Source organism: Dama dama, chromosome 18 (assembly GCF_033118175.1).
Source record: "Dama dama isolate Ldn47 chromosome 18, ASM3311817v1, whole genome shotgun sequence".
Taxonomy (NCBI): Eukaryota; Metazoa; Chordata; class Mammalia; order Artiodactyla; family Cervidae; genus Dama; species Dama dama.
In genome coordinates, this window is record NC_083698.1 from 492,853 (window position 1) to 519,561 (window position 26,709).

Here is a 26,709-nt window from a genome sequence, read left to right on the forward strand (position 1 = left end):
ACTTTCATCATAGTCTAATTCTCACATCCATACCTGACTACTACAAAAACCATAGCTTTGACTAGATGGACCTTCGTTGGCAAAGTAAAGTATCTGCTTTTAATATGCTGTCTTAGTTGGTCATAACTTTTCTTCCAAGGAGCAAGCATCATTTAATTTCATGGCTGCAGTCACCATATGTAGTGATTCTGGAGCCCGCCAAAATAAAGTCTGTCACTGTTTCCATTGCTTCCCCATCTATTTGCCATGAAGTCATGGGACCAGATGCCATGATGCTAGTTTTCTGATTGTTGAGTTTTAAGCCAAGTTTTTCACTCTCCTCTTTCACTTTCATCAATAGGCTCTTTAATTCTTCACTTTCTGCCATAAGGCTGGTGTCATCCTCATATCTGAAGTTATTGATATTTCTCCCAGCAACCTTGATTTCAGCTTGTGCTTCTTCTAGCCCAGTGTTTCTCATGATGTACTCTGCATAGAAGTTAAATAAGCTGGGTGACAATATACAGCCTTGACATACTCCTTTGCTGATTTGGAACCAGTCTGTTGTTCCATGTCCAGTTCTAACTGTTGTTTCCTGACCTGCATACGGATTTCTCAAGAGGCAGGTCAGGTGGTCTGGTATTCCCATCTCGTTCAAAATTTTCCACAGTTTATTGTGATCCACACAGTCAAAGGCTTTGGTATAATCTATTTTGCAGAAATAGATGTTTTTCTGGAACTCTCTTGCTTTTTCGATGATCCAGAGGATGTTGGCAATTTGATCTGTGGTTCCTCTGCCTTTTCTAACACCAGCTTGAACATCTGGAACTTCACAGTTCATGCATTGCTGAAGCCTGGCTTGGAGAATTTTGAGCATTACTTTACTAGCATGTGAGATTAGTGCAATTGTGTGGTAGTTTGAGCATTCTTTGGGATTGCCTTTCTTAGGGGTTGGAATGAAAACTGAAATTTTCCAGTCCTGTGGCCACTGCTGAGTTTTCCAAATTTGCTGGCATATTGAGTGCAGCACTTTCACAGCATCATCTTTCAGGATTTGAAATAGCTCAACTGGAATCCCATCACCTCCACTAGCTTTGTAGTGATGCTTCCTAACGCCCACTTGACTTTGCATTCCAGTATGTCTGGCTCTAGGTAAGTGATCACACCATCGTGATTATCTGGGTCGTGAAGATCCTTTTTGTATAGTTCTGTGTATTTTTGCCACCTCTTCTTAATATCTTCTGCATCTGTTAGGTCCATACTATTTCTGTCCTTTGTTGTGCCCATTGTTGCATGAAATATTCCCTTGGTATCTCTAATTTTTTTCGAGAGATCTCTAGTCTTTCCCATTGTATTGTTTTCCTCTATTTCTTTGCATTGATCACTAAGGAAGGCTTTCTTTTCTTTGAACTGATCACTGAGGAAGGAGATATGGAATAGCTTCTGCCATATCAATAAACAAAGGATATCACAGTTGTCAGCAATTGCAGCCAACATGGAAGGTGAGCTAGTGAGCCCTGAGGGTATTTTTCAGGATGGAAATAGTGCCTGCCATCTAGTAGCCATCAAACTGCAGCCATTCCCTATGGTGAGCCCTGAGGAAGCTCAGGATGTTAAAACAGATTACTGGCCCCAGATAGTTGAGGGGCATATCAAAGGAACAATTTCAGTAAGCCTAGTCTCTCGCATCTTTCTTTACATTGAAAAGCACTAAATTTCTCAACTTGGGATATCTGGTTTTCTTTCAGTTACAAAACATTTTTGACGTTCAGACTACCTACACTTTGTTGCAAAACTTCTATATAACCTGTCCCCCAGCTCCCTGCCTCCTCAGAGCAGTTCTCTCAGGGTCACTTGAGCTGCTGTCTCCCGGACTTGAAGTCCCAAAAATTCTCACCAAATAAAACATAACTCTCAACTTCTAGGTTGTGAATGGTTTTTAAGGAGATTACAAATAAATATGTATGCACATGTATTTGTGTGCTATGTTCCGACCAGCTGGGTGATGAGGTGCTCTTTAAGAAGAGTGAAGACCAGAGTTACTCAAAGGTGCTCCGTTAAGAAGAGTGAAGACCCAAGGTTATTCCAAACTCCCGCCTGGATCTGAGCCAGATCCTGGAGCAATATCAGGGAGGAGATCCTGGAAGAATGCTGCAGGTAGATTTTTCCCAGTGGAAACGGTGGCTGGAGAGGAAGCCCCAGACTCCTCCAGCCCGTGCTCTTCAGCCTCAGACCTACCTCACTGGGAGCAAGACTGCCCCGCCCAGCTTGCCTGAGCTGCAGTGCCGCCCTCCGCCGCCTGGAGGCAGCATGACCTACAGCGCGGTGTCAGCTTCTATTCCCTACGCCCCTCTTGGCGGCGGCGGGCGGAGGCCTGCCGGCAGAGGCCGGCTCGCGGAGCCCTCGCTGATTGGCCGCGGTGCGGCTGTTGCCATGTTGGCAGAAGTGGCTTCTCTCTGCCGGGGTAACTGGCTCTGGCTGCGGCTGCCCGGTCTGTACGCATAGGGTCTTCCTTATTCCCCTCACCCGCGGTTGGCGCTGAGAGGCGGCGTCCGGCGGGATGGAGAAAAGTAGGATGAACCTGCCCAAGGGGCCGGACACGCTGTGCTTCGACAAGGACGAGTTCATGAAGGTGTGCCCGGGGGACTGTGCTCCCCGAGCCGAGGCGGGTGGCCTGTCTTCCTTTCCCTCTGGGGCCTCCTCGGGCTGCTGGGCCGCGCATGCCCCTGATCTGCCCCCTGCGGGACCTGGCTGCCTTCACAGTGAGTCTTTTGGCCTCAGGTGGGGCCGGGGCAGCCTGCTGTGAGAAGGCACTTCTGTGAAATGGTGCATAGTGACGAAAAGGCCTGAAGTTGTGGGGAAGTGGTTTTGAGCTAGGTTATTAATAAAAGCTCCTGTTATTCCCGAGCCCATTCCCATGCAGTGCAGTCGGAATTGCCAGATCCTGGGCAGACAGAAGTTTGTCGATCGCCGCCTTGCACCTAGAAGCTCAGTACGAATGTATTGACCGAATCTCTGGACCCACGTCTCTACCCAGGGATTAGGTGGGTGGAAAAGGCACTCAATCGAGAGTTTTTCCTTAACGTTTGCCTAAAGTTTCTGAATGGGATATTTAAAAGATTAGAATCTTATTACTGATTTTGTTGCAATACAACAAAGCAAACCATTGTGCTTCTCTAAAGTTACTCTACTTTTTATAAGGTGAACTTGAGGTTGGTCTAAAGGTAGAGAGTTGAAATATGATGGATATTAAAGGTTTATCCGGCACAGCCTTGAAAGTGTCCAAGATTTGAATCGGAGCTGGGAGGAACTTTGCATATTCTTTTGGGGGTAATGCTCTGGAACTGTACATACACCATCAAGAAATACAGTGATGCTTTATTTCTAAGGATTGGGGTTTTTGATACCACTTAGTGGCTGCTTTCAGTGTTAAAAAGTTAAATCTTTTGGCTCAGTAGACACTTAAACTTTTGAGCAACTGAATTTAAGACTTACTTTTTTTTTTTTTTTTATGACTTCAAGTCTTAGTATGTCTTTTGCTTTTTAGCTTCATTAGTTTATCTTTTTGATGCTTGCATTTCAGTTCACAGTCTCTGGTTTTAAACAGTATTTACATCTGTTCTTTTTTATAGCTGAGTAGTATGTACCACATGGACTTGAACTTGGGCAAACTTGGGGAGGTGCTGAGGACCGGGGAAGCTGGTTGTGCTGCAGTCCACGGGGTCGCAAAGAGTCAGACATGACTTGGGGCCTGAACAACACCACATCTTCTTTATCCATTCCTGTGAACTTTTAGATTGTTTCCATGTCTTGGCCATTGCAAATAGTGCTGCAGTGAATACGAGGGTGCGTGGATCTTTTCACAGGATGATTTTCTTCTGATTTTTGCCCAGGAGTGGGGCTGCTGAATGATATGGTAGTTCTATATTTAGTTTTTAAAGGAACTTCCATATTGCTCATCAAAAAGAGCCAAATAATGCCATTTGCAGCTACATGGATGGACCTGAAGATTATCATACTAAGTGAAGTAAGTCAGATAGAGAAAGACAAATATATCATTCACATGTGGACTCTAATAAAAATGATACACGCATGCATGTATGCTCAGTCTTAAGCAACTCTTTGAAACCTCATGGACTGTAGCCTGCCAGGCTCCTCTGTCCATGGGATTCTCCAGGAAAGAATCCTGGAGTAGTTTGCCATTTCCTTATCCAGGGGATATTCTTAACCTAGGGGTGAAACTCACATCTCCCATGTTTCTTTGCATTGGCGGGTAGGTTGTTTACCACAGAGCCACCTGGGAAGCCTGAAAAGTGATAACAGATGAACTTATTTACAAAACAGACTCACAGATCTCAAAATTAAATTTATGGTTCAATTGATTAGCCGTGTCTGACTCTTTGCAACCCCATGGACTGCAGCACGCCAGGCCTCCCTGTCCCATCGCCAACTCCCAGAGTTTACTCAAACTCATGTCCATTGAGTTGGTGATGCCATCCAACCATCTCATCCTTTGTTGTCCCCTTCTCCTCCCACCTGCAATCTTTCCCAGCATCAGGGTGTTTTCCAATGAGTTAGTTCTTTGCATCAGGTGGTCAAAGTATTGGAGTTTCAGATTCAGCATCAGTCCTTCCAGTGAATATTCAGGACCAGTCTCCTTTAGGATGAACTGGTTGGATCTCCTTGCAGTTCAAGGGACTCTCTAGAGTCCCTTCGGTGCTCAGCTTTACTTATGGTCCAGCTCTCACGTCCGTACATGACTACTGGAGAAACCATAGCCTTGACTAGCCGGACCTGTATGGTTACCGAAGGGGAAGCATGGGGAGAGGTGATAAGCTAGGAGACTGGGATTAACGTATACACACTACCATATGTAAAGCAGATCAGCAGAGGTTCACTGTGCAGCACAGGTAGCTCTGCTCAGCACCTCAGTGACCCACGTGGGAGAGGAGCCCAGGCCAGAGTGGGTCCACATGTGCACACAGACGAACTGCTCTGCAGCACGCCTGGGACTGGCACAGCAGTGCATGCCGGCTGTGGTAAAAAAAATTAAGTGATGCAGTTTAAGAAAAAAGCAGTTACATCCGGATCTTCTCCAGTGTGGCCGTGTCATTTTTATTATGCAGGCCATCTAGACCCAGGAATAATGTACTCTTGTCCTTGTACAGTGATGTTTCTGCTAAACCTCTGTGATGAAGGGCGTCATTTGAAAGGGAGTACCACGTGAGCTTGCCGATCCAAAAACGCTTTGTTCCATCCACTGGCTGAGAACTGTCCTGGAGCAAGGGTAGGAAGAAAGAGCATGATGAGGCGAGGTGTGCTGAAAGAAGCCAAGGCACAAGCAGAGATGAGGGGCTTTGTTCTGTTCAGGAGTCTCAGAATACAGAGAGCTTAGCTTGACCAACTTTGCCTTCTTCAAGGCTTCCTTCAGGCTCAAGACCAGCATTCTTTCTGACTTGCTAGCCCCACCATGTTTCTTGCTCTGAACTGATAGAAAGCCTTTGGGAAGAGAGGCTTCAGAAAGTAGAAACCTCAAAATAGGTTCTATAGTAGACCTTGAGGAAGGGGAGAGCAAACTGGGGAGGTGGCTGAAATGGCAGCAGTTTCGTATACTTTCATGCCTCCTAAGCCTCTGAATGTGCTCTGTAATTTGTAGTGCTAATAAGTATGACCACTTCACATGTAAAAGCAAAATACATAGAACAGCCACCCTGTGTTAAATGTTGATTTTCTAAGTGAGACTTGGAGATAAAGGTTACTTGCAATGTATGTTTCCTTCAGAGAGACATTTTAAAAGTTTTGGTCACATGGCAGAAATGATAGGTAGAGAGTTTGCCTTTGGGGTTATATTTCTTAAGTCTGTCTGATTCAATGCATATTGTAATTTGTGCCTGTGAGAAAGTTAGAGAGTGTCCAATTTGCATTAGGAGAGTGAAGGTTACTCAAAAAATCCAGTCATTGGGAAATTTATTTCCAGTTAAAGGAAACTGTGTCACACACATGATGAGGCCCTGTTAGGAAGATGGTAGCAATCATTTATTTAATAAACAGGCACTCATTGATCACCTTGGAGAAGGAAATGGCAACCCACTCCAGTATTCTTGCCTGCAGAATCCCATGGACTGAGAAGTCTGGTGGGCTACAGTCCATGGGGTTGCAGAGAGTTGGACATGGCTGAGTGTCTATCACTTCATTTCACTGATCACCTGCTTTGTGTCCACCAGCAGTCTAGACTGGATAGTACAAGGTAGATAAGATTTAGGCTTTTGAGTATGGTCACAGAAAGATCACAGTGTGTGCTGAGAAACTGGACTTAGTCCAGAGAGGCTGGGAGGATGACCAGAATTGAGACTAGAAAAGTAGAAAGACAGCTGGGTGGGACTGCAAGTTGTTCTCGTGTGCACTGAGGGGTTTGTGCTTGATGAGTTACAGTCAGGTGGAAAGCAGGAAATGACGTCGTCATGTCTGTTGCATTGAACCCGTGTTAGAGGATGCTGGGCCACTGGTTACTTCAGGTTAATATGGGGTTCTGTTTCAAGGGGAAATTAGGTTGGATTTGAACTGATGAGCTAATATTTTGATTTGGGCCATTCTTGCACATGTATTTCAGTCCTAACTCAATGTCGTAGTGGTATCTCAGACTTTTAGGAAGTTATTTAATAAATGCTTAAGAAACAACCAACTACCTTTCTGAACATAGAGGAAAAAGGCTACTTAAAATGCTTCAGTGGTCCTTGTAAGATCTAATGAGAAATACAGAGCAGAGGACAGATTTGTGAAGGATGTAGGTGATCAGAAGACAAGATGGTAGTAGAGTCTGTCACTTGGTAGTAGAGGTGGTGATGACATCATATCATTAGTTTTGTCAGCTTAAAAAATACAAAAATCCTTAGCGAGGGTTGATGGCCAACTAATCCATGAAATAGGACATGAGATACTAGTAGTATGGGAGAGAAGAGGCTGCTAACAAAGATAACTTAGACCAATTCACCTAGGTGTGCTGTTGAAATCTGTCCTTCTATCTCAGCATATGACTTCTATTTTATAGAAAAAATAGTGCCCTCAGATGGGAACTTCTTCATCTTGACTGATGACAGCTCCATTCTTGTATATGTACCCATCCCCTTTCTCCACCTTGCCTGTTTGGAAAAGGGGTTTTCCTTCCTGAGGTTGGTCCTTCCTACCCCACTCCTCCCCGTGCTTGCAGCCCAGACCCCCTGGTACTCTCCCCACCCTCTGATTCCCCTCTCCTCTGACCTCATCCCCAGTGGCTTTCAAACACGCTCCTGCTTTGGTCTCTTCCTCTTGACCCTCCTGCCTCTAGTCATTTTCATATCATTCTCTTCTACATCCCAGCCAAACTCTTGAGTTGTTTTTACTTTCTTATATGCTGATTGGCTATTTGTATATCTTCTTTGGAGAAATGTCTATTCAGATCTTTTGCTAATTTTTTAATTGGTTGATTTGTCTTTTAACTGTTGAGTTGTAAGAGTTTTTATACTCTGGATGTTAGACCCTTGTCAGATACATGATTTGCAAATATTTTCTTCCATTCACTGGGTTGTCTTCTCACTTTGTAAATAATGTGTTTTAACACACAAGTTTTAATTTTGATTGAGTTCAGTTTATCTGTTATCTTGATGCTTTTTGTGTCAATGACTGTCTAATTCAAGGGCACACAGATTTTCACCTGTTTTCTTCTTAGAATTTGATTGTTTTAGCTCTTCTATTTGTCTTTTAATCTATCTTGAGTTAAATTTCTGTGTATAGTGTGAGGTTGGTATCTAAATTCATTCTCTTCCATGTGGATATTTTCTAGATAATAATATCTATTGCTGAATGTTTAGTAACTCTACAGTGTAAAGTGAAACCCTCTGGGAAGTGAAATGTGGCAGTTATAACATGCCACTGTGAGTCTGAAGTCATTTGCTGTCAGAGCAAAAGCTCTGATATTCACAGGTGTTCTCAGTCATTTTCTCTTGTGTGGGACATTTGTTTATCAAAGAACAAATATATAAATGGCAAACTGAGCACTAATATTGCCTGATAGCATTTGTTAGAGCTCAAGTTATATGATTTAGAATGCCATTATGAAGTTCAACTCTGAACTTCATCCACTTGAAGTTCATACTTTCAAAGTAACAAGCCGAGTGCTCTGCATAGTCATACAGCTGGTCAGTACCAAGGCCAAGATGCCAGGCTGAGTCCTGCCCCCACATTCTTTCTGTGATTGTTGTGTAACTGTGAGTCTAAGGTGTTATCTTAGGTAGTCTCAAGAAGTAAAAGAAACAGATGGCTTTTCACTAGCTGGCTGTGAAATTATAGTTTGGTAAGAAATCTCTTCTCTGACACTATTATAGCAGGTGTTTGGGTGATTAATTAAGAAAGTCAGTTTTTATAAGTACTCTTACGGAATGGTGCATGTTGTCCTTAACATATGTGTACATTTGTTCTACATTGATGTGGCTCGAAACTCTTTTCTCTGAAAATCTGTCTGTGAATTCAATTTTTTTGTTCTTGTTGTACTTTAAGTTGAATGAGAACCCCAAGGCATTTGCAGAGAATCTGTTATAGAACCCTTCAAGATTTGTATGATCCTCCTTCCCACAGCACTACCTGGTTCATGGTCATCTCATATATTTAATATAATTCAGCAAAATCTGTCATATCAGTTTCTCAGTATCAGGTCTTTGCAAAGCATCTGCCTTAGTTTTCATGAAAACAGTTATCACTGTGTACTTATATTTTGTTGGTTTATACAATGTTTAATAAAATTATGTAATTTTGGTGACAAATGTAAGTGGTCTTAACAAGTTTGGGAATCATCGTACCTGATACTTGATAACTAAATAGCTCAGTTAGTACTGAAGTCATAAGTAGACAGTAATTTGCTGTCTGTATGCCTGTGTGCCTACCAGGGGCATCAGCATGTTATAAAGGGAGACAGGGCATAATGATTCTGTGAACAATGCTTGGAAGTTGGTTTTGAAAGATTTTGAACATCTGTTCAGTTGAATACTCAACATCCATATAAAATGTCAATACCAATTAATATGTATTATGAAAAGACTTTGAAGCTATATGTAAAAGGAGAAAAATAGCTTAGAAAAGGTTTATTAAGATTCTCTGTGTGTGTATGTGTTTGTGCATGTGTGTGTGAACATAGAAAAAGGTCAAGGGTTTCATGCAAGGAGGATCCTACAACACTTACCTCCTCCCGTGGACACATGAAATCAGTAGCTACTCATGGAATAGTTTCCTCCTCTGAGCAACTCCTGCACATCTGGCCAACAACACACATCAGAGTGGATAGGAGAGGCTGAGACATGGTCTCACCCTCCAGCTCACTCACAGCATGGTGACCCACAATTGGAAGGAAGCTACCATCCCCAGCTGCTCCCTGAGAAGTGAAGGATCTGAACCCTAAACTTGGCACCCCTCCTTTAAAGACTTGCACCTGGGAGATGAGCCCCCAAACATCTACCTTTGAAAGTCAGTGGAACTCGCATCTGCAAGACCCACCAGGCTCAGGATGTGAGAAACAGCTTTTGAAGGGCAGCATGAACTTGGTCACCCTCCTGGGGCCTGGCATAGGGACAGAGGCTGAAAAGGGCCCTGACTTTCTGTGAAAGAGGCTTGTTTATCTTAAAGCATCAGCCTGAGGGGCCGGCCTCTCATTTAACATTCTCTGGGGGCTTGGAGGCTGGCAGGAGCTGTCTTTGCCCTCTCTGCCTCATTCCAGCTGGACAGTATCTCCTAGAAAGGAACTTGGGTACTTGTTTGGTGCCCCGATGTTTGCAGTTTCTGCCCAGAGACAACTCTAGGTCACCTGGCTTTGGTGGCCAGTGAGGCTTACACCTGTAGGTCCCCAGTGTTCACTGCAGTATTACTTGCAATAGTCAAGACATGGAAGCAGGCTTAGTATCCATCGATAGATGAATAGATAAGGAAACCATGACATATACACACCACACACACACACACACAGAGGAATATTATTCAGCCATGAAAAGGAACTAAATCTGGACTCCCCTGGAGGTACTGAAAAGGAAAAGTTAAAATTTGACATAACCTCCTGCTTGTCCTGCCTGTGTAACTCAGCTTGCTCCTTGCAAAGTCCGGATTGGGTAGGTCACACAGTCTCAGAAAGTGGGGATTTAAGATACGAGGAACTGGAGCTTATCTCACCACCCTTGTCCTGCTCTTTGCAATTCCCCAGCCCGTGTAAACCTGCTTAATCATGCCTTTCTGTATAAAGGTCAGGCATTCCCCTCCCCATCTTGACTGCTGTTCCCGTGCACACGAAACTGCTTCGTTTAAACCAGCCTATTAGCAGCTAGTGTTGCCCACTATAGCCTGTCTGTGAAAACTCTGTAACCCCTCTGTTTGGGGCTCAGAGCTTAGAGTGTTAACTGCTCTGGGCCCGCTGGCGTAGTAAACGTGAGTTCTCCAACTCTCCAAGTGTGGTGCTTGGTTTCTCGAGTACTGGTTTCTACAACAGTACAGTGGCTCAGAATCTGCTTGCCAATTCAGAGGACACAGATTTGATCCCTGGTCCGGGCAGATTCAACGTGCCACAGAGCAGATAAGCCTCTGAGCCACAGCTACTCTGCCTGTGCTCTAGAGTCCGTAGCCCACAAGAAGAGAAACCACCACATTGAGAAGTCTGCAAACCACAACACAGAGTAGCCCCTGCTCGCCACAGCTAGAGAAAGCCCGCATGCAGCACTGAAGATGCAGCACAACCAAGAATAATAAATAAAAATATTTTCAAAAAAGAAAGCTTGCCATTTGTGGCAACGTGGATGGACCTTGAGGGCATTAATGCTACATGACATAAAATTAGAGGAAGATGATCACAATCTCACTTTTATGTGAAATCTATAAAACAAAACAAAAATTAACTCAGAGGTACTGAGAACAGATTGGTGGTTGCCAGAGCAGGGGGTGGGGAATGGATGGAATGGGCGAAGGGGTCAAATGGTACAGACTTCTAGTTAATCAGTTAAATAAGTCATGGGGATGTGAAGTATAGCATGGTGACTATAGTTAATAATACTGTACTGTGTATTTGAAAGTTTAAGAGAGTAAATCTTAAAATTTATCATAGCAAGAAAAGGAAATTTGTAACTGTGTGATGGACGTTACCTCATCCATCCTCACAGTGAAAATATTTGGGAAAAAATTTCCAGAAAGTTTCAAAACACAAAATTTGAATTTGCTGTGACGAGTAGTTGGCAACTCTTTACATAGTATTTCCGATGATCTATATAACATTTACATTTTATTAGGTATTATGTAATCTGGAGATAATTTAAAGTGTATGTAAATACTGTGCCATTTTATTTTAGAGACTAGGACATACCTAGATTTTGGTGTCTTTGGGGGTCCTGAAAACAGGCCCCCATGGATGCTGAGGGATGGCTTTATTTATAGGCTGAAATTGTCACAGTGAATATTTGTTACTTTTAAAACTTAAGGGAAAAGGAACTACTTCTGTTCTGAGAAGAGCCTATTGAATGTGTGTAGTTAAAAACAAATGAAATCCCTTTTGGGACTTAGGCAGCAGGAGAGAATGCTCTTGGTCAGGGGTCTCCCTCTTGGCACCTTGCCAGTGTGCAAGCACCTTTCTGTCCTGTGTGTTTTAACGTGCTTTATCCTGACAGCAGTTAACCTTTCAAATGAATAGAATGGCGTTTCTCTGTTGTTCTCTCTCCTTTTATTTGTATGTGTAAAATGTGATATTGTTGCAATAATTCTTTTTTTCTGGTTTTATTTTCAGGAAGACTTTGATGTCGATCACTTTATGTCTGACTGTCAGAAGCGAGTGCAGCTGGAAGCACTTAGAGATGACCTGGAGCTCTACTATAAGCTGCTTAAAACAGCCATGGTTGAGCTCATCAACAAGGACTACGCAGACTTTGTCAACCTGTCAACAAACCTGGTAAACTTGAAATCCACAGTTCCTACCTGTCAGTGTATTTACACATGTACTGCACACTTTTTTTCTCACTCATATCTATTCTTAACAGCTCTGAGTCTTTTTAGAAACCTTTTAGTTATTTTTTCCCCAGAAACTTGAAGGGATTGCTAATCTTGATTAATAAAGGAACTAAACTTTCTTGATACACATGTTTTGTGCACAGTTTAGTTTGATTATGTTTTGAATGACTTACTAAGAAGTGGTGAAAAGTAAAGGATAGCAATGCCAAGAGTGTTTGTTTTTGTTAGTTGCTAATTGATTCCCATGAAATCTCACCAGTTTAGACTAATTTCCGAGAGCAGATATCGACTCTTCTTAAGGAAATGTTTCATTTAATTTCAGGTACATGTGCTAGCCAGAGATAGGTTGAGAAAACATTGGCCAATATTGGTCATTAAGAAGCCTATTTTTATACATTTTATACAAATGTAGAATTGTTTTATAAGAAGCATATCAATTACCTGGAAAAATTGTTTAGAAACACTTGAGTTTTCATACTTGCAAAAGTCTTGTTCATATTTTAAGTCTGTTTGTCAAAAGAGGAATGGAAAATAGCCATCTCTATGGGAATTTCAAGAAGCATTGAGAATAATGAGCCATATTTGCTTTTGGGAAATACACCACTAAGATAAATGTTCCAGTAGGATTAGAGACCCTGAAAATTTTATTTCCATCCTATTTAATTTGGATTTTTCTGAAGGGTTGTAATAATGCTTAGGAGAGATGTAGTCCATCAGACTTTCATATCAGCTGGTTGAATATCATAAACAACAGAGATAGCTATTTTTCCTGTTAGTTTTTTAAGTCATTTAAAATTTCATCCCAAAGGCAAATTGTGCATAGGAATTTTTTATTTATTATGACTTTCCTCATTTTTATAGTGCTTATATATCAACAGGTTTTTCACATTCAAGGAGCAATATTTATGGCCAAATAACATTTTTGTTACATAGTTTAGTAGCATGTAATTGTACAGAAAGAATAACCTAAGTCTAATACTGCTTTGATCATTAAGCACAGGCTTTACTGTTAATCCTGGCCCTGATGTGTCTGTGCCAACGTACCAACATGATTTTGCCTTTAGGTTGGTATGGACAAGGCCCTCAGTCAGCTTTCTGCACCTTTGGGACAGTTAGGAGAAGAGGTTCTGGTACGTCCCCAAATAACAGTCAACAAGCTACCGTAAAGCAAATTACACTGGTTTGCCTTCTCCAAGAATTCTTTTATTAATCTGTTAGATTGTTGTGATTGTTGTGGTTGGTGTTTTTTAATGTTCCATGATTATAGTATAATACTTTCAAAATGCAAATGATTTGCATGTGATAGTACAACCTAAGAAACATATTTGGTTTGAAGATGGCGAATTCTCAAGAGTAGAGTAGATGCTTTTAAATGTCGGGGAGGAGGAGAGTGTATTTCAAAAATTAAATTTGTTAATACCACCTCACCCATGTATAAGTGGTCTCCAGCTTAGAACTGGCTTACTTATATTTTAAAATTTGTCATTTTACAAGTACTTTCCCAGACAATATTTTATATGTAGTTAGATTCGTGGACCAGTTTATACCAGCCATTTAACCCCTGATGTATCTGAAGGATAATATAAATGTCGTGTAATACCTAGTTTCTCTGAGAAAATCTCTCCCTTGGGAGTGGAACTGTCTGCCCCTAAGCCACGAGAACAGGGACTTCATCCGGGTGAACAGTGGAGAGGGAGTTTTGGTATCACCTCCAACAGAAAACTGCCGCCCTGTCCTCCCGTCACCCTCTAGGCTGTGCTAGGCACCTTGCCCTCCATCCTCCCTTCGTTGTGAAGCACTGCACCGTCACTTCCTGTGTGTGTCAGCACTGGACCACACCAGACCACGTGGTCTTATGCTGGTCTTATGCCATACCTTATGCTCCTTGCCTCGAGACAGAACCTGGCACATGCAGGGTTCTCAGTAGATAATGTAATAAAGGTTCTGCTTGGATAAAACTGTAGGAAATGCAGGACAATGGGAATGTCAGGGCTGAGAAGTCCCGAGGAGAGTAGGCAAGAAAAAATTTGTAAAAGAGGTTTAGTTGTGAGCTATGCCTTGAACTAACAGACTGTTTGAAAGTTCGTGTCTTGTTTGAATTTCACAAAGCTTATTACAGTGCCTTTTGTTGGAATGGAATAGAAAGAAGTTTTTGGTCTGCTGCTGGATTCCACACCAGCCTCTGCGTGGCCTTCCTGACTCCTTTTCAGGACTCCTCTTCTCCCAACCTGTAGCCATGACATTTCCCGAACCCCGTCCTTTGTTAACCTTCCACTCTTCTCTCTGAGCTCTCTCCACTCTGCCCACCTGTGCTTGAACTTCCTCGACTGCCCTCATGCCTTCAGGCTCTTGTCCTACACTGCCAGCTGCCAGCACCACCTACTGTCCCTTACTCTGCAGCTGTCTTTATCACCACCCTTCTCCTCATCAACCAAGACCTCACCTGCCTTTTTAATCTCAACTCAAGAAGCTTCTCTGAGATTCTAAGATCATTGAGGGATAAGACTGTTTCTGTCTAATTCATCATTGTATCCTATCCTCATTGGCTGATGATTAGTAGACATTTCATGTTTATTGAATGAATTAATTCACTTTTCTATAAAATTTTTGTGATTTGTCTGGTGGTGGTGCTTTAGTCGCTAAGATATGTCTTGACTCTTGCAACCCCATGGACTGTAGCCTGCCAGGCTCCTCTGTCCATGGGATTCTCCAGGCAAGAGTACTGGGGTGGGTTGCCATGTCTAGTTTATTCTCATCGTCTCTTTTACCTTTGCTTTGGCCTGATTCTTCATATTTTGTTTCATTTATTAGCTTCTGGACATGTTTCTCCACCTATGAGCTGCCTTTTCCTGGCCATTCTTTTCCTTACTCCTCGATTCGTAACATCCTTAGAACAACATGACATCATGAAGTATCAGTGCTTAAGGATTGTTTAGTTCCTGATAGAATCTAGTCTAAAATTCTCCTAAATCTCCCCCACCCCCCGTTTATTTCTACTTCTCTCCAAAATGAAGGCTGCCGGGCACCCGGGTGCACCCTGCAACCCTGAGTGCGCCCTGTCAGTCGCACCTTTCCACCCTCTGTCTTCCAGTGACTGCTCTCCTCCACCGTCGGCCTCCACGGGCTCTCCAAGTCAGACTCGAGTTCCATCCCCTGCGCCAGATTTTCCTAGTGTTTGATTCAGATGGTTCTTTCTGTACTCTGACCACATATGATGGTGATTATGTATGTATTGGGTTGGCCAGCAAGTTCCACTGGTTTTTAAGTAAAAATAAAAGACACAGTTTTCATTTTCACCAAGATCTTTATTGAACAGTGTATTCACAGTTTTGTTCCACTGCCTTCTGCCATTTTTTTCAGGCAGCTTCATAATTCCATCTTCCCAGAACTTTTTATATTTTTGAGCAAAGAACTGTTGCAGGTGTCTTTTATGGTCTTCCAGGGAATTGAAATTTTTCCATTAAGAGAATTTTGTAAAGACCAAAATAAGTGAAAATCTGAAGGTGCAATGTCTGGTGACTGTGGTGGGTGAATCAGAACTTCCCAGCCAAGCTGTAACAGTTTTTGCCTGGTCATCGAAGAAACGTGGTCTTGAGTTATCCTGATGCAAGATTATGCATTTTCTCTTGACTAATTCCAGATGCTTTTCATCTAGTGCTGCCTTCAGTTTGTCTAATTGGGAGCAGGTACTTATTAGAATTAGTCATTTGGTTTTCCAGAAGGAGCTTATTATAGAGAATCCCCTTCCAATCCCACCGTATACACAGCATCACTTGTGGATGAAGAGCAGCCTTACGTATGATTGTGGTGCTTCATTTTGCTTGCCCCACAAGCTCTTCCATTTTGCATAATTGCACAGTACCCACAGAGGATGAGATGGTTGGATGGCATCATCGACTCAATGGACATGAGTTTGAGCAAACTCTGGGAGATAGTGAAGGACAGGGAAGCCTGGCATGCTGCAGTCCACGGGGACATCTGAGCAACTGAACAACAACAGCAATCCACTTTTCTCTCTCCTGTCACAATTTGCTTTAAAAATTAAACATTTTTGTTATGTTTCAGTAGAGAATTACCTGTGGAAATATGGTCAAGAAGGTTCTTTCTTCGCTTCACTTATGTGGAACCCAAACATCAAAACGATTCACATAACCAAGCTGGTGCAAATGGTGTTCAACAGTCGATTTGGATATTTTGAGTATGTTGGCCATGTCCTGCATGGTATAACATTGGAAGGGATTGTTCTCAGTTAAGGTCTCAGTTTGATTGCTATCAACTTCAACTGCTCTTTTCAACTGTGGCCAAAGCTATCCAGTGAGAAGTCTCCAGCACAGAACTTTGCAAGCCATTTTGACACTTCAGTCAGTCACAGCACCTTCTCCATACACTGCACAAATCTTACTTTGCATTTCAGTTGTGTTTTTACCTTTCTTGAAATAATAAAGCATAATATGCAGAAAATGTTGCTTTTTTTCTCCTTTAATATTAAAATGACTACACAAAAATTCAATAGTCTTGATTTTTTTTAATGAATACTGATATGAGAGTTGTCACAATACAGTCTTACAAAATTATTTCTAATGAAATTAAAGACAGCCAAGCACTACTAGAGCCATCTTATGGTAAAAAAGTTAACTAACTTTTTTGCCAACCCAATATTATTATTCTTTTGGCCGTTAGTCCTCTGTGATCTTGACTTTCTATGTCATTTTGCCCTCGAATCATGAGTACCCTCAACAGCAGTTGTATTTGATATTATGTGTTTTTGTCAATATCTACATAATAATGGCCCAGAGATAATTAAGTTACGTGGAATTTAATGTACAAGTTTTGTAATGCCACCAAACAATTTCTGCAATACGTTTTCTTTATTCTTTTACAGAGTTTTTGGTCATCTGTCAGTGAAGGAATTTGGGCAGTAGGTGAACGAATGTCTAAATAAGAGGACATTAGGGAAAAAAAGGTATCCTTGAGTGTCATACTATTAAACACGGGCTTGTGGTAGCACCTTGGAGCTAACGGCACTTTCATGGATGCGGTGTGATATACTCCTCTTGGTACCTCTGCAGAGAGGAGTGCGGGATCTTCCTTTCTCTTTAGGCATCAGCATTCAATCACGCTCCTGAGTGGTTCAGCCAGAACTGGAGCCCAGGTCTTCTCACTCCTTGGCTGATTAAAGTCCTATTAATAAGAAGGGTATGATAAAGTAACTAATTGAAGAAAAAGACAAAGAATATTGCATATTCTTCTTGTGCTTTATTAATGATAGCATTAAAAATTTTAAATGTAGATTTCTTATGCTACATGCCATCTCAGAGCCTCATGTCTTCTCAGCTTCTCAGCATATGAAACTATTTTTTTCCTCCCAAAACTGTTTCTATGCTTATAATGTCATGTTAACTATTTGAAATAAAGCAGAATTTTAATGGTGCCCAAATGGACACAAAATTAACATTCCTCAATTTTTCCAGAATAAGAGACAGTAATAACTGGTATCAGTGAAGCATTTTACAGTTTAACAGGCATAAAACTAATTTCTCAGTACCCTTGTAAAGAAGATATTCAAATTTTAGTGATTCGGGAGCAAGTAGGCCTTCTAAGGCCAACTCTTCCAGTGTTCTGCTGCAGGTGGAAAAACTAGTGTGTTGCTCTCTTATTCTGCCACATTACTTCTTTTGTTTCCACTTCTTAACTGTACCTCTGCATGCACTACTTTCAATTTTTAGCAGTCTCATGTTTTGATTTTATTTTCTGACTTTAATGGATATAATATTACATTATCATATAATATTACATATCCATTATTGTATATATTATAGTAATGTAATATATAATACATATATATGTCAATTACTATTGGATATAATGGGATTAGAATTTGAGACAGTTATCAGCTTCTGTCCGGAGATTTCAAGAATGCAGTGCCTTTCTGGGACAGGCTGTCAGCCTTGTGAGAGCAGGGACTCTTTGCCTGTTGTGTTCACTCGTGTCCTCCCTGCCTGGATCAGTGTCTGGTGCACAGTGGGTGCTCAGTAACTACTCACATATTTTATTCTGTCTTTTTTTAGAGTGATTTTTACTGGAGTCCAGTGCTTTACAGCGCTTTAGTCTCTGCTGCACAGCAGAGTGGATCCGTCACACACACACACGTCCCCTCGTATTTAGATTCCTTCCCATTCAGGTCACCCCAGAGCACTGGATAGAATTCCCGGTGCTATACTACTGTGTAGTTCTGGGAACTGTTTGTTTAATGAGTGCTTTATATCTTTCTGTGCTTTTAAGGGTGGGTTTTTGTATAATGCTCAACTTCTTTGATAAGGTTGTATAATAATGGCTTTAATGAACTGATGCTTAAGCATATAATTGTGTCATATCCATGTCAATAGGATAAAGATGATTAGAAGCTCCAGTTATAACACGAAAAAGGGTCATAAGAAAATAAATGTAATACCTATAGAGAGGTTCATTTAAGATAGGAAAAGAAATGAATACAAGTGTGGGAAGTGAGGAAACAAAAAGTCTAGTTTTCTCTTTTTTCAACTATAAACTTGCAGTAGAATATTGAAAATGTGCTTCTTCTTGACACCTAAAATTAAGATTTGCATTCTTGGGAATTCAGTTTTATGTAGAAGTATTCAAAATATAGAATGCCCTACATACTCTAAGTTGACTTTTTACTTTGTATGTCCCTGTATTTAGAATAGGGAAATAAGATGATTAAGATGAAATATCATGATAACTTTGTTTTTTGCTTAATTATTATTTTGTAGATATGTGTGTTGTGGCTTATACAGGTTATTCCATCAGTTGAGAAAATTGAAAAAATCTTAAATTCTCAACATTCTAAAGAAACATCTGCACTAGAAGCAAGCAGGTAAGTATTTTCTTTACTAAATATTACATAAATTAATACTTCACATCTAGCCTAAATTTTTTATTTTTATTTTTTAGTTAAAATTCATTTCTGAAAAAGAAGAAAAGCCAAGTCTATGGTTCAGTGTTTTTGAGTGTAGCTTGTGGAAAGTGGAGGGTGTGAGATGGTAAAGTTTATAATACATCCTTATAAAGGCTTTATGGTTATGGGCCACAGTTCCAATACATCACTTCACAGGGAATCAGAGGAGTGTGCTTTTATTGGAAGAATTTTAGTCTTTGGAATTGCCTTAGAGAAGCACTGGCAAAATTTTGTTGATCTTCAAGATATGAAATAGCTTTCATCTTTTCTAAATTCATTTAGATCAGAGTAATGCCCAGAGTATTGCCACTTATGTATCTTACCCTAGCATTACATCATTAAGAAACAGGATAGGTGCATTTAGTTAACGTTTGTCAACAAGAAAAAAAAAAAAAACTTGTGAAATTAGAAAAAGATGACCATTTTCTTTGTTACATACTGCAGCTGTCTTCTTATCTTTCTAGTCTGAATTTTAAATCAGCCAGGTAGGTGAGTGACTCAGAAAATGAATAGCTCATACCAGCACCATGGGAAGCACCGTGGTGCCGTGGACAGATTCGTGCTGTATATTCCACTGGGCAGCCTGAGCCATGGTGTCTCAACTCCTGGTGTCATTGACAGGGGAAGGCTAACGGGAGCTCCTCTGGCAGGGTTGTCTGACACTGAGGTGCCGTCAGCCCATACCTGGCATGTAGTAGGCCCTCAGTTCAGCTGAGGTGCTCAGTCATGTTCGACTGTTTGTGACCCAACTTGATGGGTCATCCCTTCTGACCCATCCAGGGGGGCTGTTTGTCTCAAACTGTTCCGAGTCTCTTGCCCTCAGCTGCCTTGGCAGCTCCTGCCAGCTTATCCTCACTCGACATCCACCATGCCTCCCTTCCTGTTTTCTTTCCGTTTTTGTCCATCCCTGCTCTTCCTTTGATAGAGATGCATCACAATGTCTTTTTCTATAATACTGTTCCTTTGTGATATTCCATCTTTAATGTAATAGATATGCTATTTCTTGCTCAGAATCACCTTTGAGGACTTTTTAAAAATTCAGATCAGCAACTTTGAGTTGTAGAGGAGGGAAAACCAGGGCAGTGTAATGTAAATAACGGGGTGGAGCTAGAGAGAGGGAAGGGAAGTTAACAATGAAGAAGGCCCTGAATGAGAGAGGCTGGGGGAGGAGATACAAACACCCCCACTGGCCTGGGGCAGCTCTTGCTTCTCGGCTGGACCCTGTGGTTGGGGCCTGGCAGTGTCAGGGGCTTATGCTTAACTTTTCTAGTTTTCCACTGTCCTAGAGCATGCTGTAAAAGTTCATGGCACAAAGGATGCTATAGCTTCTACCTTATAACAAGGGGGCTATGGAAAAGCACAATGAAAGCATCAGGATTGCTGATCATGTGATATATTCTTGGAAATTAAAAACCTTTAGGAATTAACTCTTTTTAATTGTCTCCACTAGCCCACTTTTGACTGGACAGATGTTGGAGAGAATTGCCACAGAATTTAATCAGTTAGAGTTTCATGCTGTTCAAAGCAAAGGCTTGCTTTGAAGCCTTTTGCTTTTCAAAAGGCTTGCCTCTTTTGGACAAAATAAGACAAAATTAGATTTTTCATACTTTAGTATTTAGGAATTTGCTAAATAATTTTGATTTTACCTGGTACAGGCAGACCTTATTTTATTGCCCTTAGATTTTTTGTGTTTCACAGATACTGCACTTTTTTTTTTAATTGAAGGTTTATTGCAACTCTGCATCAAGCAGGTCTATCACCATGCTAGTACCCTTTTAACAGCACTTGCTTACTTCAAGTGCTGTTATCTCTGTATCTCATTCTGGTAGTTTTCACAGTATTTCAAACCCCCACCAGCAAAATGATGATAGCTTACTGAAGGGTCACATGATGGTTGCATTTTTTAGCAATAAAGCATGTTTTAATTAAAGTAATTAAAGTCTATATCTTGTTTGTTTTACACATAATGCTTTTGCCAACTCAATATACTGTATGTAGTACGGTATAAACATATGCTTTATATCTGCTGAGAATCCAAGAAACCCCCATAACTGGCTTTATTGTGCTAGTAGTCAATTTGTTGTGGTGACCTAGAACCACACCTGCAGTATCGCCAAGGTATGCCTGTATTGTTCTGACAGTTGTTGATCTGCAGGATTTTGAAACTAGCTTTGAATTTTCTCTTTCAGTTTTTGTTTTTTAGGCCCCTGCCTCCTAAGTGTCACACATAGATTCTGTGTAAAGATACAGGCATATTCTCTGAGTTATAAGGGTAAAATTAATTCTAAATTTCATGTAACTTGACACACTATATGATTTAGTCAGAATTAACTTATCCAAAACTCTTGACTGGACTTTAGAATCATGATTTTTGCCAGATTTACTCTGTAGCTTAAAAGAACCTCATTCTAAAGTGATATCTAAATCCTTTGATACAGCAAAGATTAACTTACAAAGAGATGTGAGGAGGAGGAGAGATTCATTGTTCCTCTCCAGAAAATGTTAATATTTAATTTTACATATCTTCTGTTGGGATAAGAAATTTGTTATGTGTGTGTCTGGATCTTTAGAAATGATTACAACTGGAGCTTTTTAACCTGTCTTTCTTGCAGCGTATAGCTGGTATTAAAGCCATGTTACAACAGTCACTGGAAGGCCTCCTATTAGAAGGTCTTCAGACTTCCAGTGTCGATATTATTCGGCACTGCTTACAGACTTAGGCCACAATTGACAAGACATGGGATGCAGAGGCGTCAGTTGGTCAAGTCCTCATGAAACCTCACGTAGATGAGGTTTGTGTACTGTTGGATAAGGCCTCCATTCAGCAGATGTTCATAGAGCATCTGCTCTGTCTTGGATGCTTTACTGGGTGTAAGGGGTAGTTTAGAGGCCTTTCTGTAAAGATTCTCAGTTACTGTAGTACCATCAGTTGAAAGAAAAGGTTGGTCCCTGGTGGTGACAACCGGCATGCAGGAGTCAGGCACCTTCTCAGTGTTTTTTAGTGATGCTGTAGCCCAGGGATCATGTTAATTTAGTGGGAGGAGGGTCTTGCCTAGGGAGAAGGAATGTATCAAAACATTTTTAGGTCAGTTTTATGGTATGTAAATTATTTGCCACTAAATTCTTAAAATGAATTTTTAACTATTGGTCTAGTGGGTAAAATGGAACAAGTAAGCAGATACCAAAACCGCAGTGTAAGTTCCTGGTAAGGGAGCCTGCTGAAACCCTGACCATGGAAAGTCTTGTGCTGAAGGTTGTCTTCACAGAGATGTGGCCTAAGTCTTGAATACTGAGGAGTCTCTTAGTCAGGAAGGTGGGAGGGAGGAAATAGTCACTGATGCAGGACTTTCATAGGCAAATTAGCAGCGTAATACCAAGTCCAGAACTTGACTATCCAGTGTCCTTCATCTCCAAGGATGCAGTTACACTTTGGAAAGTAAGCATATTCTGTCTTTGAGCAGCCAGGATGTAGACTGTACCATATGAAGTTGCCAATACTCAACATTTTCTGACGCACAAAAGCGGCAGCTTCATCTGGTTCAAACTGATAAAAGTCACAGGCCCATTCTCAGTGTTTGCAGACTCTCTTCAGTCCTCTGTCCGTGTGGGTGCTCTTTCTGTCCAGTGAGTACAAAGCCCTGTTCACCATGACTTTGGGATGAAAGCCTCCCATTTATAAATGGGGGAAACGGAATCCCATTGATAAAAATGAAATGTAAGGATTAACTTCAGTAATCCTTTCAGCTGTTATTAGAGTTACTAAAAATAAATGATCTGTCAGTTTCCTCTCTTCCTATCCTGTTATATTTCTTACCTAACTTGATAAGAATGAAAAAGACAAATTACCTATATTATTTCTGTCTCAGTAAGTGAAAATCGTTACTAACTTATGCCTTTGTTTTTCATTGAACTGAACCTAATGTGCTAAATGAGAGAAACATTTGATGTTTCAGTGGCATACTAAATAAACCAAGGCCACATTTTAATTTTTTTTTTAATTCATATGCTTATCTTGTCATTAACCTCTTGACTCTCAACCTTAACACAAAAGATAAAATAATAAAGTAAAATAAAATAAAATATATATTTCCATCTTTCTCTGTCTCACACCTTCCCTTGATCTAAATTATGGTAGAAGAAAAGACCAAGGTCAGTACAGGGAGGGTCTGTTGTTATGGGAAATTGTCATTTTATTTTGTTTTCAGTCTCGGGAGGGGAGGAGGCAAATGTGCTTTGCTTTCCGGCTTCAGGCCAGTCTCTGTCACCTAGCCTGTGTCTCCCCTGGGTCAGAGCTGTGCTTCCAAATCCTGAAACTAGTTCGGAGTATAGCTGTTACTGTTAGAAAACATGTTAGCTGGGGAGGAGGGGGCATGAAGAAGCATACTTTTGAGGTTTTCTCTATTTTTCCTGTAGTGTGTAATTCATACCTCTCTTTGAGACGCTTTTTTTAAAATGCTGTTCGTTTAATAGGTGATTCTAGAGCAGATTGTTGATAGTCGTCTGAGTGATCTCCAGCTCATGTATGATAAACTCTTGGAGTTTGTTCCCCATCACTGCCGCCTTCTTCGAGAGGTCACAGGAGGAGCCATCTCAAGGTAGTTTAAGCAGCTGTACTTAGAACTTGGGCCTGCTGATTATTGCTGCCTCGTTTGGGTCGGGTTCATATGCGCTCCCCCGGTGAATTGTTAGCATGGCACTATGAGGTGGGTGTGGGTCATCGCCTCAGAAGGAAACTGTAATGAGTAGGGCAGAGGTAAAGGGTACATCTTTGTGAATTCACAACCCATATTTTCCCCTTTTGTGTACTTTTTCCTCAATTACATGTGAAATAAAAGTTGGTTTCCTTCCATTATTCTGATGTTGTAATCTGTTTATAAATATGAATTCTGTGTAATTCAACAAGTTTTATATTAATTGTGGTTAAAGTCATCTTCAGTTTTCCCTCCTCTTGCCTGATTTCCATACTTTTCGTTTTGTTTCATAAATACCTGGCTGCCTTTCACCATCACCACTGGCCTGATCCGGGCCTTTGTCATAGTTTTATCCAGAATAACAGGATCTGCCCACCTCCTCTCCCTGCCTCCACCCTCTCCCTTCTCACCCTTCCCCTCTGCCCTTCGGCTGTCACATTGACCCACAATTCTGATATGTAGGCACTGCCTTCTTCCTAAGTCTTTAGTGGCTTCTTGTTGCGTGTGGAGGAAAGTCTAGGCATCTTGATGCGGCGTACGAGGCCCTGCGCACTCCAGCCTCAGTGGTCCTTGTGTGTGGCACTCTGTGGGCTTCCCTTGCTCCGCTGGTCCCCAGCACACATTTGGTGGTTCTCTGTTTTTCCTCAGAGTCCTCTGCCTTTCCCTTTCTTTTTGTTGATCTGTCATCCCTTGTGAAGCCCCAACTCAGATACCACTTCCTTCAAGAGACCTCTCACCTTCATCCTGAAGTCTGGCTTTCATCCTGTTCTCTGCAGGCAATTGCGTGTTGCTCTCACTTCTGTTGAGGACTAGTTTCCATCTTAACAGCTTGCTCCCATCCTGCACAACCCATACTCCCCACCCTTGGCACAGTGTCTTAAGACAGCAATTATCCAGTGTTTGCAAAATGAAAGACTCAGTCAATTTGCAGCATTAGAAAGGCAAATCAAGTCCCTTTCTTCATGGAGTGAAAATTATTTTTAGTCTTGAAATTTTTTTCTTTGAAAAGAGAAACCTGGGGAATAAATGTGCTGATTGACTGGGAAGTACCGTCTCTGTTTCCACTAGATGATTTCAGATGAAGCTTTGTTTTGCCACTTTTGTGTAATAATCGTCAAGATTTAGTTGAATTTGGATTTGGGGTAAGAACTTAATAGAAGTCATCATGTGAAATTAAAGAGGCCACAGTAACGAAACAACCAATCATTAGATTTGACAAGCCTAGTTTTCGTCTTGAAATGTCAAGTTTCATGCCTCACATGTTTGTTCTTTTCCACAGTTGTCAGGGTGGCAGAACTCATGTAGAAAGCTCAGAAATTTGAGTATCTAGACTGTACCTTGGTAGGTCATCTGCCTTTGCTTCACACCACATCGTCTTGTTGCCTTGGACCCTCCCTTGCTCTGCATCTGCCTTTGGGTGCTCTTTATACCCGGCAACACCAGTGATGTCAGAAGTTATTTTCCAGAGAACGTAAATTAGCTTTTCTAATTGTTGATCTTGCAGATTTAAATTTTCCTTTTGAGGCTTTAATTGTATATTTAGTTTGGAAATGAGGTGATCTTGTCATTCATTGTTGCTCATATTATGTGCATTTGTATTCTAAAATCTTCACTTTTGTTTTCTCTTCCTATATCTTATTAGAGTTCTTATTGTGATTAAAAGTATATGATATGATATGTGGAATTGGGTATGTGGGACATAGGCATCTCCTTTCCCTCATCGAATATAAAGAAAATTACCTTAATATAGAGAATGTTAAGAATGCAGCAAAGTGGGTAGGTCAGTGAGATGGTGTTGCCTAAAGATATTTACAGATTTTTAAGTACAGAGAAACTTAAGGAACCCACCTTTTTTATCTATGTACTGTGTATTTAACACTATTAACATAGCACTTACTACATGCTGCTTCTGCTGCTGCTAAGTCGCTTCAGTCGTGTCCAACTCTGTGCGACCCCATAGATGGCAGCCCACCAGGCTCCCCCATCCCTGGGATTCTCTAGGCAAAAACACTGGAGTGGGCTGCCATTTCCTTCTCCAATTAGTGCTAAATGCTTTACAAACTGTACGCCATCCTAAATGCTTTACAAATCTTATTCCATATAATGACCCTATGATTTTAAAGATGAGGAAACCAAAACACAGAAGTTAAATGACCCGAGATTTGAACTCCAGTGCTGTGGCTCCTGAGAGCATGATTTTCTCTCAGTGTTCTTTCTCACCTAAGTGTGTTAATTGGAAACTCAGAATTTGGCCTTTTTGCTGACAATGCAAAATAGAACATGTGAATATGAAAACCATGAATGTTATCAGTTATTTTGTATTGAGATTTGTAATCCAGATTTTACATGAAATAGTCATAGAACATTAGACCTGGAGGTAATCAGAGATAGCTGAGTTGCAAAGCTGTTAGTAATTGGTAAATTAGTGTGATTTACAGTGTTTTAGAGCTGCGTGGTGTTAAGGTTGAATACAAAGATTGCTTTTCTTGTGGGATTAGATTGCTGCTTTTTCAAGATAGTGTATAAACATGGTAACCCATTTAAGGGGAGAAAACTGTGCCATGGCAAGTCGGCATAGTTTTCCATTATCCTTGACCCCAGCTGTCTGCTATGTTTGCTATAACTGTAGGAGTCAGGACACAGAGGATGTGTCAGGTTCTAGGTGAGAATGAGAACAAGGAGTGAAATAGAAGTTTGGGCCTAAAAACAAAGTAATTGACAAATACAGTTGTTTTTAAAAGGTAGAAGTAAATTTTAGGCTGAGGACCTTTTATTTTAATAAAACACCACAGTGGAATTTTGCTTTTTGTAAGGAGATGATTCTGGTGTATTTGACTGAAATTTTTCTCTTATCTTACAGTGAAAAGGGCAGTACTGTTCCCGGCTATGATTTTTTGGTGAATTCTGTCTGGCCAGAAATAGTACGAGAATTAGAAGAAAAATTACCCTTGATTTTTAATTCTGGGAATCCTGATGCATTTCACCAGGTACTTTTCCCTCTGTTGTCTTGATTCTTAAAGGTGTTAACCTGAGATAATTATGTCTTTTTTGTACAGTCTTGGTTCTGTGGTTTATTGAAAA

At 41.0% G+C, this 26,709-nt stretch overlaps 1 protein-coding gene across 3 annotated transcripts in view; it reads left to right on the plus strand.

Annotated features, from left to right (window-relative positions):
- Positions 1–2,403: 2,403 nt before the first annotated feature.
- LOC133072027 (conserved oligomeric Golgi complex subunit 2-like) overlaps positions 2,404–26,709 on the plus strand; it is a 121,906-nt gene continuing 97,600 nt past the window's right edge. For all 3 annotated transcript variants that reach the window (XM_061164799.1, XM_061164801.1, XM_061164800.1), the window contains exons 1-4: positions 2,404–2,611; positions 11,762–11,923; positions 18,753–18,856; positions 26,489–26,615. In XM_061164799.1, the coding sequence (XP_061020782.1) occupies positions 2,540–2,611; positions 11,762–11,923; positions 18,753–18,856; positions 26,489–26,615 (465 nt within the window). In that variant the 5' untranslated portion in view covers positions 2,404–2,539. The remainder of the gene's footprint in view (positions 2,612–11,761; positions 11,924–18,752; positions 18,857–26,488; positions 26,616–26,709) is intronic.